Raw genomic sequence first — 18,534 nt, 5'->3', positions numbered from 1 at the left:
CTTGCGTTTAATTCAAGTATTCAAACATTAAGGCAGTGTTTGCTTACGAGTGTTGAATGTCAACACTAAGTCAGAAATGAAAGTCGAACAGACTTCTCCTAAAATCTCATGTAATCACTATCATGATTTGGTTAAAAGGAATACATGGAACAAATGTTGATGACAAAATAAGTGTATGAAAATACAGAATGATGATTTTCTAAATTTACAAACCAGAAAGTCTGCATCTTATTAAATTACAAATGACTTTCAAGAAATGATTTGAAGAAGTTTGAAGAGCTGACAGAAACAAAATTGCAAGTCATAAAAACATTTCATTGAACAAACCAGTGGCAGTGAAGCATTTTGACAAAATACGTGGCATCACCTGCTGCCATCAGTGTACTCAGTAAAAATATCAATCTAGAAGCACCATATGACGATCATCTTTCATCCAGCACCTGAGAAATGACCTCAGAAGTGTCAATCCTCTATTTTTTTTACAAGAACAGATCCTACTGTTCTTGCTGGGTCAGGAACAGGGCAAGAGTACAAGTATGTTGTAATGAGCCCTGGTTTGAAGGCAATGCTCTCTCTCATGTAAAACTTCTGATCCCTCCATGAACAAGCGCTTCTTCTTATAGTCAGGAAGAGATTAACCGGCCTTTTCAGAAATTATTTCGAGGTCCAGGGTAATAGTTGGCTACTTAGGAAATCCTGCTGACCGTGGCTGAATCTCTGTGTCTGAACTCTTGGACTCTTGGATCAGGGCCATCGTGGACTTTGACCAAATGCTTGAAGTGATATAAAAGTTTAAAACGGCTTTGCAGTGACACAATTGTGTCGTATGAAAAAAACCAAGACATTAATCAGCAACTGAATAGAAGCTAACCTGGACACTGACGCAAAACACATTTGTGAGAACTAACATTCATACAAATCAACTGTAATCAATCAATCACTAAACAAGCAAGGACATACATATTAGATGTAGGTCACAGTGCTCGCTGTGTTTACATTTACAAGACCTCATTGTTGATATCACTAATGCTATTGATCATGGGCAGTCCCTTAAAGGTCTTCAGACATACACACATCTTGGTCTGTGAGTCCCAGCATTCTGATTCAGTGATTGAAAATGTGTATAGGTGTATAATGCCACCAATTAAAAAAAAGAAAAAAAAAAGAAATCATATCTCCTTTTCTTTATTTGTATCTTAATCTGAAACAGCATTATGCTGCAAAAGAGGTGCAACACATCTGGCTACTGAGTCAGACAGCAAATATATGACTATATGGGCTGTAACAACTTTCTGACATGTATGAAAATGTTCAAATATTTGTAAAGCCATTTTATTTTCACCTTGATTCCTGGTGTTTTCTCCTTCCCTCTCCTCAGTTTCCCCTTTTAAAAACCTCTTAATCCTCCTTTTTCTTCACTTTTCTTCTTGTCTGGTCAGTTATTCTCTCTGTAGTAAGTCCATATCACATTAGACTCGCTACTTTTTATTATCTTAAATGATCTTACTGTTAGCTGGTTGCGCGCTCTGATAGCTCAGCTCTGAGCCTAGCCTAGCAAACTAGCGTTATGGGGACTCTTGATAGTTTAAGCCACAGCCTTGATGGCAAGCCTGTTACTGATAACATTAGCATAATGTCTTCTGCAGATAATGCAGAGTTTATTTAATTTCAGCTGCCAAGTAACTGGTGGTGCTCCTAACTTCCTGTTTTTGACTCTCACCTGCTCCATTGGTTGTCCTGTTGCCCCATGTGCCTCCTCTACCCCCGGCGCACAAGGTCAAACAATGCACGCCAGCATTAGCAAAATCGTAATCCATGTTGGCCCCAATGATGTCAAAATGACTCAGTCAGAGATCACAAAAGAGAGCCCAGCCGAGAAGTTTGGGTTTGCCAGAAATAAAAACGTTCTGTTCACCATATTGTTTTCTTGCTGATTGTAAAGAAACCCTGATATTGAAAGGCACCTTGAGCAGTAATTAATAATTACTACATTTCATGAAATGACTTTCTTTTCATCAGTGACATGGCATTTTATTTCTTGAATAAACGTCTTTAAAGAATTCTCATTGGGCAGGTCAGATCTTATTTTTGTCGAATGGTTTTTAAGGGTACAAATAAGGGTATTGGATCCTCATGGTACCCCCTGGTTTTCTTGCACATCGTTTCCTAAAAGGCAACCTCAAAGCTGCCTACTACAGTATTGTTAAAGATGGCAAGATAGCATACCTAAATCGTCTCATTTCCTTCTTCTTCCTGCTGCTCTACACCACAGAGTCTTCTGACCTGCTTTCTGCTGCTGCAAATGTACTGTTTGCATGAAGCACTGCAGCGTGGACTGTATGAAACAGCATGCTGCTCATGTCTTGGTCATTCTTCCCAAAGAACTGTCCCTTCTTCAGGAGATCAATGACGGAGGTGTTACAGTTGGCGAGGAGAACGCTCACCTTGATCTCTTTATATTCCTTGACCAGCCCCTTAAATGTGGCCATGCCTGTTGAGTCTATGAAAGGCATGGCAGAGCAGTCTAAAACTATTGTGTGGAAATCCAGTTCTCTCTGGACGAGTCCGACAATGACCTCTCCGTTGTTTTTATCCCCATTTGCCTTGGTTTGTTTTGAGGACATCTCTTTGGCCTTCTTCTCTACCTTTCTCCTCTTAGTCATCTCTAAGAAAGGCTCCACTCCGACAGCTTTGTAGAGGGATTTGACGAATGAGTCCTTGTTGGCGTAGTACAGAGGAGCCTGGAAGCGGAAGACCTGAACCCGAGGTGGAGGTGTGAGGTCCTTGTACTCTTCCATGTCCTCGTAAAGATCAGTGTCATTGGCCCGGCCGAGGAGAGAGACCTGACATCAGATGAGATGAGATCATGAGCTTTCAGCTTTCAGCTTTCAAAACCATTATCAGCATCAAGTCAATTACTCACCTTAGGGTTCTGGGTCTTAAAGATGACGCAGGTCATTGAAAAAACTACTCCGACCAGGAGGCCCAGCTCCACGCTGATCAAAGCTGTGGCCGACATCGCGACCAGCCACACGATGGCATCGTTTTTACTGGCACGCCACTTAGCTGGGACATCCTTGAACTTCCTCAGAGCCCCCCGAAGGCTGACAATAATTATACAGGCAAGAACGCACTTCTGGAGATCGTAGAAGAAAGGTGCGAAGAAGAGGAGGACGAGAAGGACAACCAGGGCACTGATCAAACTTGATACCTGAGGGAGGAGCAGAGAAATGGAGAGAAACGGAGATAGATCAGCCACAATATTAAAACCGCAGATGTGAGATGAAAAACACTTTGATCATCTCGTTACAATGCAATGGTCTGCTGGGAAAGCTTGGGTCAGTGCACTCATGTAGATACCACTTGACACACACCACCCATCCAAACACTGTTGCAGACTAAGTACACCCACTCATGGCGACAGCACTACCCGATGGCAGTGGCCCCCCAGAAGGATAATGAGCCCCGACAAACCACAAAAACTTTTCAGGAACTGCTTGAAGAACAGAACAAAGAACCCAAGGCGACTGGGCCTTCAAATTCGCCAGCTCCAAATCTGATCGAGCCTCTGTGGGATTTGCTCGAATAAGTCTGATGCATGGAGGCCCCACCCCTCCCCATCCCAACATACAGGACCCAAAGGATCCACTACAAACATCCTGGTGCCAGACACCACAGGACACCCCCAGAGGTCTTATGATCATTGCCTTGACAGTTTAGAGCTGGTTTGGCTGCACAAGAGGAACCTGCACAATATTAAGCAGTTGTGGTTTAAATGGTGTGGCTGATAAGTGTTTAGTGAACACCTTCCTCAATGTTAACATGAACAGGGACAGTACACATGTCCCCAGGACAGACACCAATTCCCCACACAGGAAATATTATATAAATATTTGCCTAAACTAAAGGTAGTGAGAACGTTTTGCACCTGAAACAGTATTGAAGCTGTTTTGCAGCAGAAAGTAGCTCAACAAAAATGTGAAAATGTCTTTAGATAAGAGATATCTTTAGATAAATAGGTTTGACCATTTTCAGAAGTGTGAAATTCACCTGTGTCTGGCAGCCTGTTGAGTCCTTCACCATGGTTTTTGCCAGTGCTGCACTGGTGGTGAAGCAGTGGAAGAAGGAAGGGATGATGTTGCATAAGCTGATGGCCAGCATCTCCTGGTTAGGACGAACCGTGTAGCCGTTTTTCTTGGCAAACATCTCGGACAGCGACACCGTGAAGGCAAAACTGCAAGACAAAATTTGATTTTGTTTACAAATTAGGGCAGTAAATTAATCTTTTTGGCTCATGAAGCATGTTAAATCCCTTTAAGACCTGGTGTAAATACGCATTCAGGGTGATCATATCGAATTGTTCATCATCCAAGAATCATTCAACAAAAGCTTAAGTAAAATGGAATTTGTTTGCTCCCATACATTTGCTATTATAAGATAACAATATTTCTGCATCCATAAGTATTGTTGAATTAGGACTTGTCTTGCAATGACATACTTAATCCATTTCAAGAGAAACTGAAATAATAGAGGAGGAAATGTCCATAGTTGTGTGTTTCTTGGGGTGAAAGTGCAATGAGATCTCAATCTAGGCAATCAGGGCGCATATTATTGCCTGACGGTAATCCAGCTACTAAATTGTATCTGTAACCACCCAGATAAGAGACACATGTTGATGCCAAACAAACATGTTGTTAAATGTGTTGTTCATTACCTAATGACTGCCAGAGGAATAGCATCCAGTGCCACCCGCTGCATCAGACCAAAGTTGGGCACCTGGGGAGGAATGAACCCTGTGGGGATGTGACCGGAAACACTGGAGCTGTAACGACTGTTCAGCTCCCCAAAATGGCTGGCCAGCGTAGCTCCTGCAACTACTACCAGCTCAGTCGGCAGAGGGATCTTTAGACGATCCTTGTAGCGCTCCTGGATCTCTTTCCCTGCCACTATAAATAAAAATTCAGCGTTATTCTATGATAAAGAAAATTACGAATTTGAATCTAATAGGAAGTATATGAAATAGAGGTCTTTACCTAATATAGAGATACAGATGGCACTAGTGATGAGGTCACACATGTTGGTCTTATGAATGTTGGCAAAGATGTTAATCCAGGTGACGACAACTGTGCCGTAGCCCTGGTGACGGGGAATCTTTAGACCCAACAGGTATTTAGCCTGCACAGTCAGGATGGTGAAAGAGGCTCCAGTGGCAAAACCATCCAGCATAGGAGACGAAAGGTACACAGAGACGATGCCGAGCCGAAACACAGCCATCAAGAGCTGGTGAGGAGATTAGGAGGTGGAGCAGGAAGGAAGAGGATGGAGGGGAAAGAGAACGTTAGAAACCTCATCTTTCACACAATACTTTGGTTCGTCACTAAATGCTGCAAATTCTGCATGATTAATGACCTAAAATACTCATTAGCTACAACCTGTATTTTGTGTTAAGTGCTAATTAGCAAATGTTAGCATGCTAACATTTAAAACTAAGATTGTGATTACAGGATACATTATAGCTGTTGTTATTAGGGTTACTGGGACCATTTAAAAATATATATATATATATTATAGCCAATATAACTCTAGGACACACATTTTTGGCTCATTGCCAACTACCAATCAATAAAGTAACATCTGTAGCACTGTGTATTACGTCACCCAACTACATGTGTGCATACAGTACATGTGGATTGTTCTGTGTGCACTAGATGCAAACAAATTGAGAACCAACACTTAAAATCTTTGCTCTTTAGCACTACTAGTGGTCAAAAACTGCACAGGGTGCCTTTAATTCCGATATAGTGTTTTGTCTCATGCATTAGCACTTTGTTCCTTTACCTGATAGATTCCAGCCAGGAATGTAAGAGCAGTAGCGATGGCGATGGCGTAGCACTCCTTCTCGCACTGCAGACCCATTAGCTCCACGCTGTGAGGCTTACCAATTGTGAGGTTAGTGCCCAGTGTGGCATTAAACACATCATTCCTCAAAGCAGGGGCTTTGGAGTCCTCATTGAGGTCAAAACCTGCCAGGTATAGCTCCTTATCCACCACCTGCAGGCAAGTAGAAACCACCAGTAAGAAAGGATTAATGATCTTACCTGACCTGTTTTCCAGTGACCAGTATTAGCAGGAATAGAATAAAAAAAATCCCTCCAACATGTAATTAAAGACCCAAATTGTATGATCATTGCTTGCTACTTATGATCCATTACCTGTCCGACCATGAGGCTCATGAGGCTGAAGATCCCCACACTGACATGTCTGGACGTCCCCATGAGGAAGTAGATGATGTTGGCATAAAACGAGGTGTATAAACCATAGATGGGCTCCACTCCTGCCAGCAAGCAGTAGGCAATGGCTTGCGGTACCAAGATGATACCAACAATCACGCCGGACATGAGATCGCCCCAGACGTATTCTCTGAGCTTGTATTTCGGAAGCCAGCGCACCACAGGGAAGAACCCCGTCAGGGTGGATCGGACTCTGGGCACGGAGCATGTCGCACTCTGCTTCAGCTTGGATTTGAGGACTGAAACTGTGGGCTGTCGCTGGCGAACCCGTCGTTCCAGGAGAGCTGGCAGGGCCGGTGCGGTGTCTGTGACCTTGGTGACCTCCTCCATGGTCTTAGGGAGGAAGAGGAGGCAGCAAGGTGAGAGGATGAGGGAGGGGATGTATATAACGTGGTCAGCTGTGCTCCTGGGAGATCATCATCAAGGGAAATAGGAGAGGGGGAGGACAGACGGAAGGGAAACAGTCAACATCAGTGGAGATGCCTTCAGTCAGTAGATAAGATATTGTATCTTCCTGTATACACTAAGCATGTTTGCCATGCAGCGTTTGAATTCTGGGGCGTTCCAAGATGATGAATCCTAATTGATTTTGTTGACCCATTCGTCGACCTAAAATCTTTATAATGTCTCTTTAAGTGTTAATATAATTCACGTTAGTCTTTTTAAATATATTCCTTTTTTCTGTGAATTAAATTTGAGTCAGTAATGTATCCTACAGTTGTTACATGATGGTCTAAATGATCTCTTAGTCGGTCTCCACAAAAAATTATACCATTAAACTAATCAATGGGCCTTTAAAACCTATAACTGTCGCTATAAATGAGTGACGTAGATCAACACATCCGTGACACTCATGACTTAACGCTTGTGACTGGTCGCGTCGCAGAGGGCCTCTCTCATAAGATTGAGTTAATTTCAGTAGCAGCTGCGTCTCAGCGGAGATAACCATGTCACAGAAATCATAAAACATAATAAATGATGTGTTATCAGCCTCTGCCATCACAGCAACTCTGGTATGTGCGGTGACTTCCTGCAGCAGCGCCAGCAGCTCTAACGGACTGATATGACGGGGGAGGGTAAAGAAGGAGGAGTATTTTGTGTTATTATTATGTCTACGTATAGCAGATTTGTTGTTTTGCAGTTGTTTTACCCGGACTGAAGTTTAATTGTGTCTTTTTTTCTAATTTGATGATTTTTCCACTCACTTCAGGACAGTAATTGTTACTTAATTTGCATGGAAATGACCCTTTGAATAAATGCAACCTTAGTTTTTTTGTCGGACAAAAGGCACAGGAGATAAATAATGAGCCTTTGCTTTGAGGTACAACACACAGAGACCGAAAACTTAAGAGCTACCCCGCATTTGTACTTAACACTCCTGCCAACAGATAAAAACAGTCCATCTAAACAAGGTTTTCTTTCACTGAGAGAAACACACACACCTGATTAACTGCTGTACATGATGGGAGTCACACTGAGGACCTTCTTGAATAAAAGGGATTTAATTTACTTCAGTGTCAGCACTGAAAACAATTGATTAAAGCTGTTTCTGTAAACCATTTCTAATCAATGTTCTCCGCCTTTAATCATGTGATATAAAAGCACCCCAGCACTGCTTAGAAATGACCTGAAAGCGTCCTCTGAGGGGGGAGCGCGCCTTTCATGTATAGCTGCAATCTTTTCCATTCAATCATGTTAAAGGAGCGAAAAAAAAGCCTGACTTCACAGATGAATCATCACTGTGTGACAGGAAGCTGATATTTGTCATTTAAGGTCTTCAGTATCAAAGAAACAACATTGACCTTGTTCAATCTACTGCAGTTAATTAATTTATTTTGTCCTGCATGTGCAGATTTAAAGAAAATCAAGTGTGATTGTTTTGGCCAAAAGTACCGTACCGAAATATGTATATGTATCCAACTTTTAAAAACCTGATTCCTAATCTGGTGACAAATATTGTGACTTTTAAAAAAACCCTTAGGGTCAGTCTACACACTGAGCAACACTGCTGAAGCCTGGACTGTTATCCCTGGTAGACTTTCAACTTTAAAACACAACAATAAAGATACAACATGTCATAACCATGAAAACTGTGCAACCAAAGAGCCCCACACTGTTCTGACTTGAGGAGAGAACAGGCGGTTATAAAAAGATGCAAATCTCACATCCATGTTGAACTTGCAAAGCCAAAGAGACAAGCGACAGTTTTCAATATTTCACATTAAAGGTGCACTATGTAGTTTTGGGGAAAGAATTTTAATTAGAAGAGACAGATCTTCATTGACTGATTCATTTTCTGTCTAAACAAACTAAATAAACAAGCTGTCTTCCTCTTCATGACTGAATGATTTGTTTATATTTGGCGGACCCTGCCACCCTCCTAGCTTCAAACAGTGTTCTGGGGACCTTATTTTCCTCTGAGAACAGCTTGTTTATTCAGTTATGGAAAAGATAAATATCTCTGAGTTTGCATTATTACCTCATTAAGGAGTTTTGAATTTCTTCTCCAAAATCTACATAGTGCCCCATTAAGGAAAATAATAAAGGGCTGGAACCAGTAATTACTACGTCAATTCTCTCCTCAAGTGAAGTAGACCTCAGACAGTTCGTATTTAAAAAAAAACTCAAATACAAAACTTGCTCCTTTAAAGACTATTCTGAAAAACAATTACTTAGCTCCATATTTGTAAAAGGTTTAATGTTGACCGACCAACACGTCTCCAGTTCAGTAACGCTCTCCACTCACTGAAAATCCAAGTCAAAGTGATCCAAACTACAGCAGAACTGTACGATACTCTGCCATTCTCACCTGTCCATATGTGGTTAATACAATACTTCCTGCATGAAGGACAATTAATGATTGTAGATTCACTCAGAAATCCCGGCTGGACTGCCTCTAGAGTATAACCATACTGAATGCATCAGTGTTCATTTCTTGGACATTTAAATCCAGATGATAAGAAAACACAGTTCCATTCACTGAAGTGTCACAACAAACTCACCTGCAGAGTCAGAGCCACAGGGACAAACAGTCTGATGTGTCGTATGTTAATCAGCTCTGTGTTGCCTGAACTTCTTCTTCTCTCTCTCTCCCTTTCACTCTCTATTTGACTCGCCCTCTATCCGTTTCTGATGTCAACTGAGCAGTCAGACCGCAGGAGATCTGAGTGATCTCTGCTGGATAAATAGGAAGATAAGAGCAGCCCTTTGCTCACCCCTCACACCGTTTCCTATTGGCTCGATCAGCAAGCGTGGGCGGGGCATGGCTTCATTTGCAAAAAGTGACAAGCATATTTGTGTGTGTGTGTGTGTGTGTGCTTGTATTACTCACACTGTGGAAACTTGTATTCCTTTGGACACAAAACGCAAGTCCAATTGTAGTAAATCATTAAATTTTAGGTTCATGGTTAGTGGAAGGTTCAGTTATTGATATAATGTGTAACATTTCTGCGTTGAAATACCTAAAAATAACTTGATGTGTACTTGATGTTGTCCCAAATGTTTCCAGTGATGTCCTAACTCAGCGCAATCTGTAATTTTATTCAAGGGAACGGTGTGTTTCCTTGGGTCACCTGTCAATACAACTTCAGCGGAAACATCCGATGATGCGTCAGAGAGTGAGGAAGGAAGCTGGACAAATGTACTGTGAATAAAACTTAAACATTACCTCGTCTGTTAACATCTCTACCTGAGTCATGCAGAATAGATTTTCTTCATGGCAATGGAGGCTGTTAAACAATGAAGACAGCAACTCCCATGATCCCACGCTACTTCACAACGTCATCAAAGCACTCTTTTGTTTTCACTGATAAATGGCAAGTTAAATACCTGGTTTAAAGGGTTAGTGTCTATCTGTATCGTGTTTGCAAAGTGAAAAAGACTTGTATGTCAGCTTCACACACTGTTTAAATACATCCTGTGGAATGAGTGGATTACATAGTAAACACGAGATAAGCTGTAGCTGAAGTAGTGCTGCTGTTATCTGTTAAGACACAACCTGTATCTGTCTTAAACACTCACATCAGGCACAAGATAAGTGCTGTGTGATTATGAAAAGTGTAACCAACAGGTAAAATGTGTGTATCACATCTACCGTAAATATCAGGTTGTTTCTCATTTATTATAAAAGCCTCTAAAGGTTAAATCCAAGCTTATAATAGGAAGCGTTAGGGATGCACCTATGACATTCTGACATATATCTTCATATTTCAGAAAATATTGCAGGAATGTCAATATCATGACATGTGAAAGACTTTTTAAAAAGTGGTTTTATGTTGATGCTTAAAACTTTGAAGTCATCATGACAATTAAATAGAAAAAATCGACACACTGCAACTCACTTCTTTGATTTGTGAGATTCAGAGGGTATATATTGTGTGCATGGATAAGAAGGCTTTGATAAAGAGGTTTGACATTTTGATTTTAAAAAAAGTTATAGTGGGCAGAACATTTACATTACATTACATTACATTTCTGATCATCTTTTTGCATAGTGGTTTAAATGCCTTGACCAGGTAACCGCAGGTTTCCATTTATTTCATTACAGTATGAAAATCTCCTGGCACGGACTTGCAACTTGCTGCAGAGGGTAAGTGAACATCTCATTTCTACACCTGGCTCTTTAGTTCAGATGGTGTCAATAGTCAAGATCTTTCAAATAACTTTACATCACTACAAAAGATCAGAACAACGGTGACAGAAATAAAAGCATACATGGTGTTCAATGTGGATCACCTGCTTCAGGAGTCACTGCAAGTGGAGGAAAATGAGAAAACAAGGAAAACAACTTACAGCGATCTAACAGGCTACAGCACTTGCAGTACAAAGTCTGAGAATTGGGGGGGCAAGGAAGCTGCTGGACTTCAGTATTTGTTTTAGGCCTCAGTGGAGGCATTTTCAAGGCGCTGAGTACCTACCTTGAAATAATCTAACCATCTAATCTTTAAGATGAACTGACTACACTCAATCACCATTGTCACTGAATGAATCAGAACTGCTCACAGCTCATCAGTGATTACTTCCTGGTTAAAAGCTTACTGTTACGTGAAAGCCAGATAAACAGTCACCACCAATACTTGACAGCTTTACCTCTGATAGGACACGTTTGTACTGAACTAGACTCGGAGGGTATTTTGCATCATTTCGAAGAAAAATGCGAGCCATTTAATATTAATCACTGATATGAAAGAGTTTATTTTTTGAATAAATACGACTAAAATTCACTGTGTGAGACAAAAGTGGGTCTGCGCATGTGTGTGTGTGGGTGTGTCTGTGCATTATATACTCGTATGAATGGCGTCATTGTCAGTGTGACGACATGGCACTTTCTTTATGTTCTGTTAAACAGTCAGTCACAGTTAGGGGCACAGTACAGTATTAGGGGCACATTTGTAACACGCCACTGAAACATCAAGCTAGAGGGAGCTGCTTTTTAGTATATGTGTGTTTTGTGTGTGTGTGTGTGTGTGTGTGCAGTATGTGTGTTTTGTGACAATAACCACACACAGTGTGACAGGCATTTTGCTTCGTGATGATAGAACCAAACCAGACAAAGATGTCAGGAGTTTCTGCGTGCCTTGTTTCCTTTATGGACCGCTCACTGCAAAGCAAAAAACCCACTCAACCTCAGAGGATAACTGCACTGCCCCTTTAAATCCACCGGCAGCATCCGTCTGGCATGTCAGCTTCATCACATCATGATTTCTGGACACAGCTTGAGAGACAAGTGAAACGAGGGAGGACTCACCCAGAGAGAAGGAGCAGCTTGAATGCAGACAGGAGGCAACATGGGCCATACCTCCCTGACTGGTGCCTCTGCCTCCACCATCAGTCTGTTTTCCTCTGTACTGCCGTCCACTCACTGCTCCTGGCTTCTTCCTGCTTCCTCCTGCAAAGCATGATGGGAGAAGCACCCCCCGTGTCGTTGCTGTCTGCGGATTGGAGCCGAGCAGAGGGGGAGGGGAGAGGGGGACTGTTAGCAGTGGATGATGGTTACCACGGTGACTAAGCCCCTATGTGTGCATGGATGACATCCTCTCCTGACCCCGGCTCCACTCCTGTATGATATTAATGACATAACGATGTTTTAATGTGCAAGAAAACTTCTATTTTCAGTTCATTGAATCTTCCATTTGATGCGTTTCTGTCTTTTTCTCAGAAACTCCAATTCTGCACAGTATAAGATGCATTAAAGGTATCCAATCATATCTTTTTAAATACTACTACTAAGTGTGTACCTACCAGTACGTTGGTTTATTATAAAACACAAAAACTATGCATCCATATTTGGACATACTTCCTCTGCTATTGAGAAATCTTTACCAGATATTTCAATTGCAGCTTAGTTAATGATGCCTTTAAAGGTGCAATATGTAAGAATTTTAGTTGCAAAACATCCAAAAGTCAACTAAAATGATCAAAAGAGTGTAAAGAAATAACAGTTTGTTATGACCTTTATTTATTGTTGCTGCTACCCAGCTAGTCCCGGCCCTTCAGGGTCCAAAGCTCCTGAACTAGCGATGTAAACACTCGCTGGTCTGAGCTCCCAGTCCAGAACGCTAGCTGCACAGCTAACTGAGCTTACGAGCTAATGGTAGGTACAGTTAGCAGCAGTTAGCAGTTTCTCTGGTGATATGCAGCCCCCAATTTGTTTGGAGTATGAGTTATGAGTATGCCAGTTCTTACATATTGCACCTTTAATGTCATTTTATAAAACAGCACAATGGAAATGTTACTTCCTTCTACAAATCATATGTTTACTCACCAAATCTACACCATAAGCCCAGTGGTATCAACTTTTGATATCTAGCATTTGGTAATATTCTATATTGTTTTAATTGCACATGCACCACCCTGCTGCCAGAAATACTCACTAGAGCACGTGCTGTGTATAATTCCACCGCTGAAAATAGTCTCTGAATAAATGTTTCCTCCTGTTTGAGTGCTTTTTGCTTCAGGAAATGATTCAGCCTATTTTAAAAATGAAATATAAATTACAGGCTGTCTATTTCAACCACAGCAGTGCTACTTACGGAAGAACAAGCGCTGCTCTTTTCACGTTCCCTGTGCAGATTAATTATCTTGAACCAGTAGCCCTGAACAGTTAGGCCAACGCTGCACATTTTAAACTTTCCACAACAACTCTTGTTGTTGCTACATCATTTGAGTTACCTTGTGCATTGACACTGACCTTGATATTCACAGAATCATTTACTATCTATTGTCTATCTATCTACACGTGTGCAGCTGTGCAAAAAAAGACCAACAATACATTGTACATCGTTCAATGCTTCGGTAACATGACACTTAGACCAGTACATTCTTGGTGCCTTTGCCCTTATCTCCAGAGTGTTGGTTGTCCTAGAGAACTGGTCAGACAAGCAGGATTCAAGAACATCGAGTGTGAAGCCAGGTAGCAGGAATTCAGGAGATGCATGATATGTATGACAAGGTCAAGGACAAGGTTTGAAAGTGACAGGAGCTTTGGTTTTTTTCAGATCATCATCAGATCCTGACTGATAATGTATTAACTCATGAGTTTACCCAGAAGCCACACTTACGACAAATTCTGCAACATCTAGTCTTTCTGTCGAAATATAAACCATGTATCACTGTCGTTGATTGACGTGCAGATTCCCAGAATCCCAGGTGGTGCTGTCCCAAACTGAGTAGATCTTTGGACACACAAGTTCATAAGAAAGGAAAACACAATGTCATGAAGACTGAGAGACGCCCTGTGGCTACAGATTAAGAGGGAAGAATACAAACAACCTGAAGAGACACTTAAAGGCGTTCCAGCTTGCTATTAATGCCTCGGGCAGTTGGCTAATTGTAAGTCCTAATGGTGACTAAGCATGTAAATTTGCTAATGTTAAGTCAGTGCTAACAGGCAGTCAGCTGTGTCAGCAAATTTGTTAGCAAGCCATATTGGGTCAGCCCGGCTAGAGGCCCGTTTTTCTAGCAGAAGCAGCAGAATAATGACTGAATGTGGCTGAGTTAATGTGTTAGCTAATGTCAGTTCACTAACTTCAAAGCTTGTGAGTGAAACATTCAAGGCTTTACATTAACATTATAACTTGTCCAGGATAATTCAACTGTATGGCCATGCAAGTGAAATGCTTTATGATATATTGTCCTATCATTAGAGTTAAGCATATGGGGAAAAACCTTGTTGGTGTTTCAAACCTGCTCGCCAGTGTGTGTTAATGTGCATCAGGTGTTGCTGCTGTAGCCTGCATGTTAATTTATTCAGAGCCTGTATTTGAACAAGAAACTTGTAATTCTCTCACTTTTCTTTGCCAGAAAAATCGTAATGGCAGCTCCCGACATGGCATCGCAGTTACTATCTAGTCAAACAGTGTTTTCTCTAAGATTACACAGAAACTTATTTGGCAGATATTTGTGAATGATTTCGTAGCTCTAAGGCTGGGTAGGCATATGAATCGACTGGCTGTTTCAACACTAGAGTGATTGTAATAGTAAAATGTGTAAGTTAAACCTTCTCAACAGGCTGTCTGGTGTGACCAAAAAGAAACCTGCAAACATGCAGCTGCTGATGATGCAGAGGTTTATAAATCAGTAAGTTAGAGAGAAATAAGAGACAAAACACTTTGTGATTAAAATGTATGACTGTTTCGTCGACCACAACTATGGGGGATAAAATTGACTAAAATGTGACTAACCCCAGTAAACACTTAATCTAAAATAGCTGCAAAAGTTAACACTGTAGGCTACCTGCTGCCATTCATCATTTCTATGTTGATAATACCTTTGAAATCCAAACATCCTAATAACTCCTTGACATATCGGTAACATACGGAGCAGACAGATTCTGGTCAAACTTTACAGAGGAGCGATAGAAAACATCACAAACATGGCATGGTTTGTGCACGGCCCAGGACAGGAAGGCTCTACAGCGGGTGATTAAAACCGTCCAGAACATCGGTGGTACCATCTACAGAGCATCAGTGGTGAAGTGAGATGTCTGCACAGAGCCCAAATGACACTAAAAGACAACACCCATCCCAGCAACAGCCTGTTCACCCTGCTGCCATCTGGCAAAATATACAGAAGTATCCACTGCCATAACACCAGACTATAGAGCAGCTTCATTACTCAGGCCGTGAGACTGCTCCTCATCATCATAATCATAATGATTGAGTCCTCATTATCATAATCATTATTTCATTTTAAAAAAAACTTTGTTTAAAAAATTACAATAAATGTACCTTTACATTTACATGCCATCACTTAACTTTCTCCTCCCCTCCAACATTTCTCAAAGGTTAAAGGGCTCCGACAACAGACACAAGATTTCCTTTAGTTTACTCATTAACTCCCTTAGTTGAGAAGTCACTTATATGTCAGGAATGTAAATGTTTAAGGAGGATTAGTTGCAACAGAGGAAAAGTCATGCACACAAAACACCTGCTGTCAAGTCATTCTCACACAAACATGGCTAAAAAAGACAGATGTCAGTGTTTAAGTATAGAAAGCATCCTGATCTGAACTGCATTTCATTCTACAACCCCGTGTGTCTTGAACCAAGTTTGAATTGAATGTGAAAAGGTTTGATGTCCATACAGCCTTGTCCTTTGTGGTGTCCCAGGAAGACGTAGTGCAACACAACATCTACTCTGAGGACTTGGAGCAATACTTATGTTCTGTTAGAAAGCTACAAGCAGCATGAAAAATAGTAACTGTGCAGTTTGCTAATCAAAGGTGTAATATGTAAGAATCGGTCACCTGTCGAATTCATACTCAAAACAAAGGGGCTGCATATCAGAGTGACCGTAAAGTTCTGCTGACTAGAGCTGCCGTTAGCTAGTTAGCTGTTCATTCTGTTAATAATCTGAGTTAATTCTGCTCCTCCTCTCTGCTCACTTAACTTAACTGCTCATTGTTTGCACCTGCCTGTGGTACACTTAAGTGACAGATGAACGTCAGAGAACAGCAAAGTTTGCCATTGATATGTGTGCATATGTGCTTTCAATACTTTTTCTGTATTGTGAAGCTGCAGGGGAAAATATCTGACTCTTTTTTGTTTGAGGCTGTTTGCTGTCTATTTTCTGAGTGTGTATAACTTTTTAAGCTTCTTCACAATAAACTGATTCAGTGGAAAAAGCCCAGAGGATAAAATCAGCACTAAAATCTGTTGTATTACAAAACCAGTTTTTGACTATAAGAATGTGTCATATGGTTGTTTCATTCATTTCAGCAGTAGACATTTTCTCTTGTTATAGTAGGAACAACACAGGTGCTACAAATAACATTCATGATGGCTCTGTTCTATTCAGGCGTCCAATCATTTACACCTGAGCTTTTCCTGCTGGGACATGACAAAATGTGAAATAGGTCCTCTGCTGGGGCTCAATATGACGTGCCCATCCAAAAACACCAGCAGAGGAGTTCAGCTGCATAAGCCAAGTGTGGATGCTTGTGTTGGAGCAGCATCTAGTGGTAGTGATGAGAGAAGCAAGCAGGGAGGGTGTTGGAGCTGACACACAGCAGCTGATGCTACTGTCTTGTGTGTTGTGTGGGTTAAATGCAGAGTACCAGTTTCACTATGTTGTACATCATATGACATGTGATGAAATAAAGATTCTTCTTCTCCTTCTTCTTCTTCTTCTTGATTTTAACATACAGTAGTTACAGTACATTTAATAGTTTAAGTTTCTGACAGTCAAGGTGTTTACACAGCAGGGTGTGTGCATAGTGCTCATTCCATATGGCCTATTGTGTTGGATTGGTTTTGTCTACTGTAACTGCCTACCTGGTGTTATTTATTAAAGGGTAACTCCACCCATTTTACACATTAAAGTGTGTTTACAGGTGGGAGTGGGGAGTACGACTGCATATGTGAAAAGAGTAGTTTGAAGTCTTTTATGGCTCCAGAAGACGCTGCATGTAATCTGATAATTTACGTCCAGTGATGTCACTCAGTGGCTAAGCTGCATTGTGGGTAGTGTAGGCACAACAATCTTGTGCCTTACTTTACCCACAATGCAACTTAGTCACTAAGTCACATCACTGGATGAAATTTATTTTGATATTTTACATGCAGCCTCATCTGGAGCCACAAAAGGCTTTATACTACTTTATTCACCTATGCAGTAGTACTCCCCAAGACCTGTAAACACACTTCAATATGTAAAATTGGTGGAGTTACCCTTTAAATAAATGTAACCAACATATTGTATCTCCTCATAAGTTGCCATGTGATGGAGCAAGTCAGAGATTTGGTGTTCTCATTGATACTCCTATTTTTCTTTCTCTTTTTTTAAACTTTCAAAATAAACTTTGAAGATATTTTTCACTGGACCTCCAGAGAATAAATATAAACAGTCTCCTACAAGGCAGGCAACCTTTAGCCCAGAGAAAATACTTCTACAGGCTTTTCCTTATAAAACAACTACAAAAAAAGATTTTGGATAATAATAATAATTTTAAAAAATTGACCTTAGTGTTGCTGGTCCAAGTTTTTGGGAAAGGCTCCTTGTGGATGACATCATAAATAGTGGACAGAGCCACCATTTATGGACTTCTGTTTTGAAGCCTCTGTCCGCATCCTGTTTGGAGCCAGAAGTGACAATATTTTGACGAGAGGGTGGAGCTGATCCTGATTAGATCCAACTGCGAACTCGAGCACAAGCTGTGGTACTGACTTGTCAATCACAAGGTAGCTATGCCCTAAAGCATACCCTGTTTTATCGCGTATTTCACTCTAAATGGGACCAAAATTTACAAAATGAACATCATGTTTCATTGAAGAAGACTTGAAACAACAGACTGAGATCATGAACTCATTAGGAAACTGAGTTAATAAATCAAGTGAGAATTAGGGTCATTTTCTCATAAACTTACATACAATTGGAATTTTTGAAACCAGTGGAGTCGCCCCCTGCTGGACATTGGAAAGAAATGCTCCGCCCACTTATTATGCTGTCTAAAGGCTGTTATCACCTGATGTCAAGTGAAGCAGCGGGTGTTTTCCTCCATCACTCATTCTCGACGGTAGAAATTACGACTTGGCTCACCATGATGAGGCGAAGAAGATGTCGAGCCAGGAAGCTTGGAAATCAACACGTAGGTCAGATTTATGCTTTATCGGAGGTGTTTTCAAACAGTATTTTTCAGTTTTACAAAAACAAAAGACTTCAGGGATGAAGACTGTGGCTTCGCAAATGTACGTCTGGTTAACTTTCCCACCTCCGATGAAAAACAGCAGCTCACATCTGCTTCCCTG

At 41.0% G+C, this 18,534-nt stretch overlaps 1 protein-coding gene across 2 annotated transcripts; it reads right to left on the bottom strand.

Moving 5' to 3' along the window:
* slc26a1 (solute carrier family 26 member 1) lies at positions 1–12,126 on the bottom strand. Of its 2 annotated transcripts, none has more exons than XM_084382646.1 (8): positions 12,037–12,126; positions 6,213–6,696; positions 5,839–6,051; positions 5,034–5,280; positions 4,715–4,946; positions 4,051–4,234; positions 2,924–3,211; positions 1–2,843 (listed from the first exon to the last, which is right to left on the bottom strand). In XM_084382646.1, exons 2-8 carry the CDS (start codon positions 6,618–6,620, stop codon positions 2,262–2,264), a joined length of 2,154 nt encoding a protein of 717 aa, XP_084238772.1. In that variant the 5' UTR covers positions 6,621–6,696; positions 12,037–12,126; the 3' UTR covers positions 1–2,261. The 2 variants fall into 2 exon arrangements, with proteins under 2 accessions (XP_084238772.1, XP_084238773.1); XM_084382647.1 differs by lacking the exon at positions 12,037–12,126 and adding an exon at positions 9,293–9,409.
* Between the last annotated feature and the right edge of the window lie 6,408 nt (positions 12,127–18,534).

Source organism: Pagrus pagrus, assembly GCF_965226575.1.
Source record: "Pagrus pagrus genome assembly, chromosome: 19".
Lineage (NCBI taxonomy): Eukaryota > Metazoa > Chordata > Actinopteri > Spariformes > Sparidae > Pagrus > Pagrus pagrus.
This window is presented reverse-complemented; position numbering and strand designations above follow the sequence as displayed.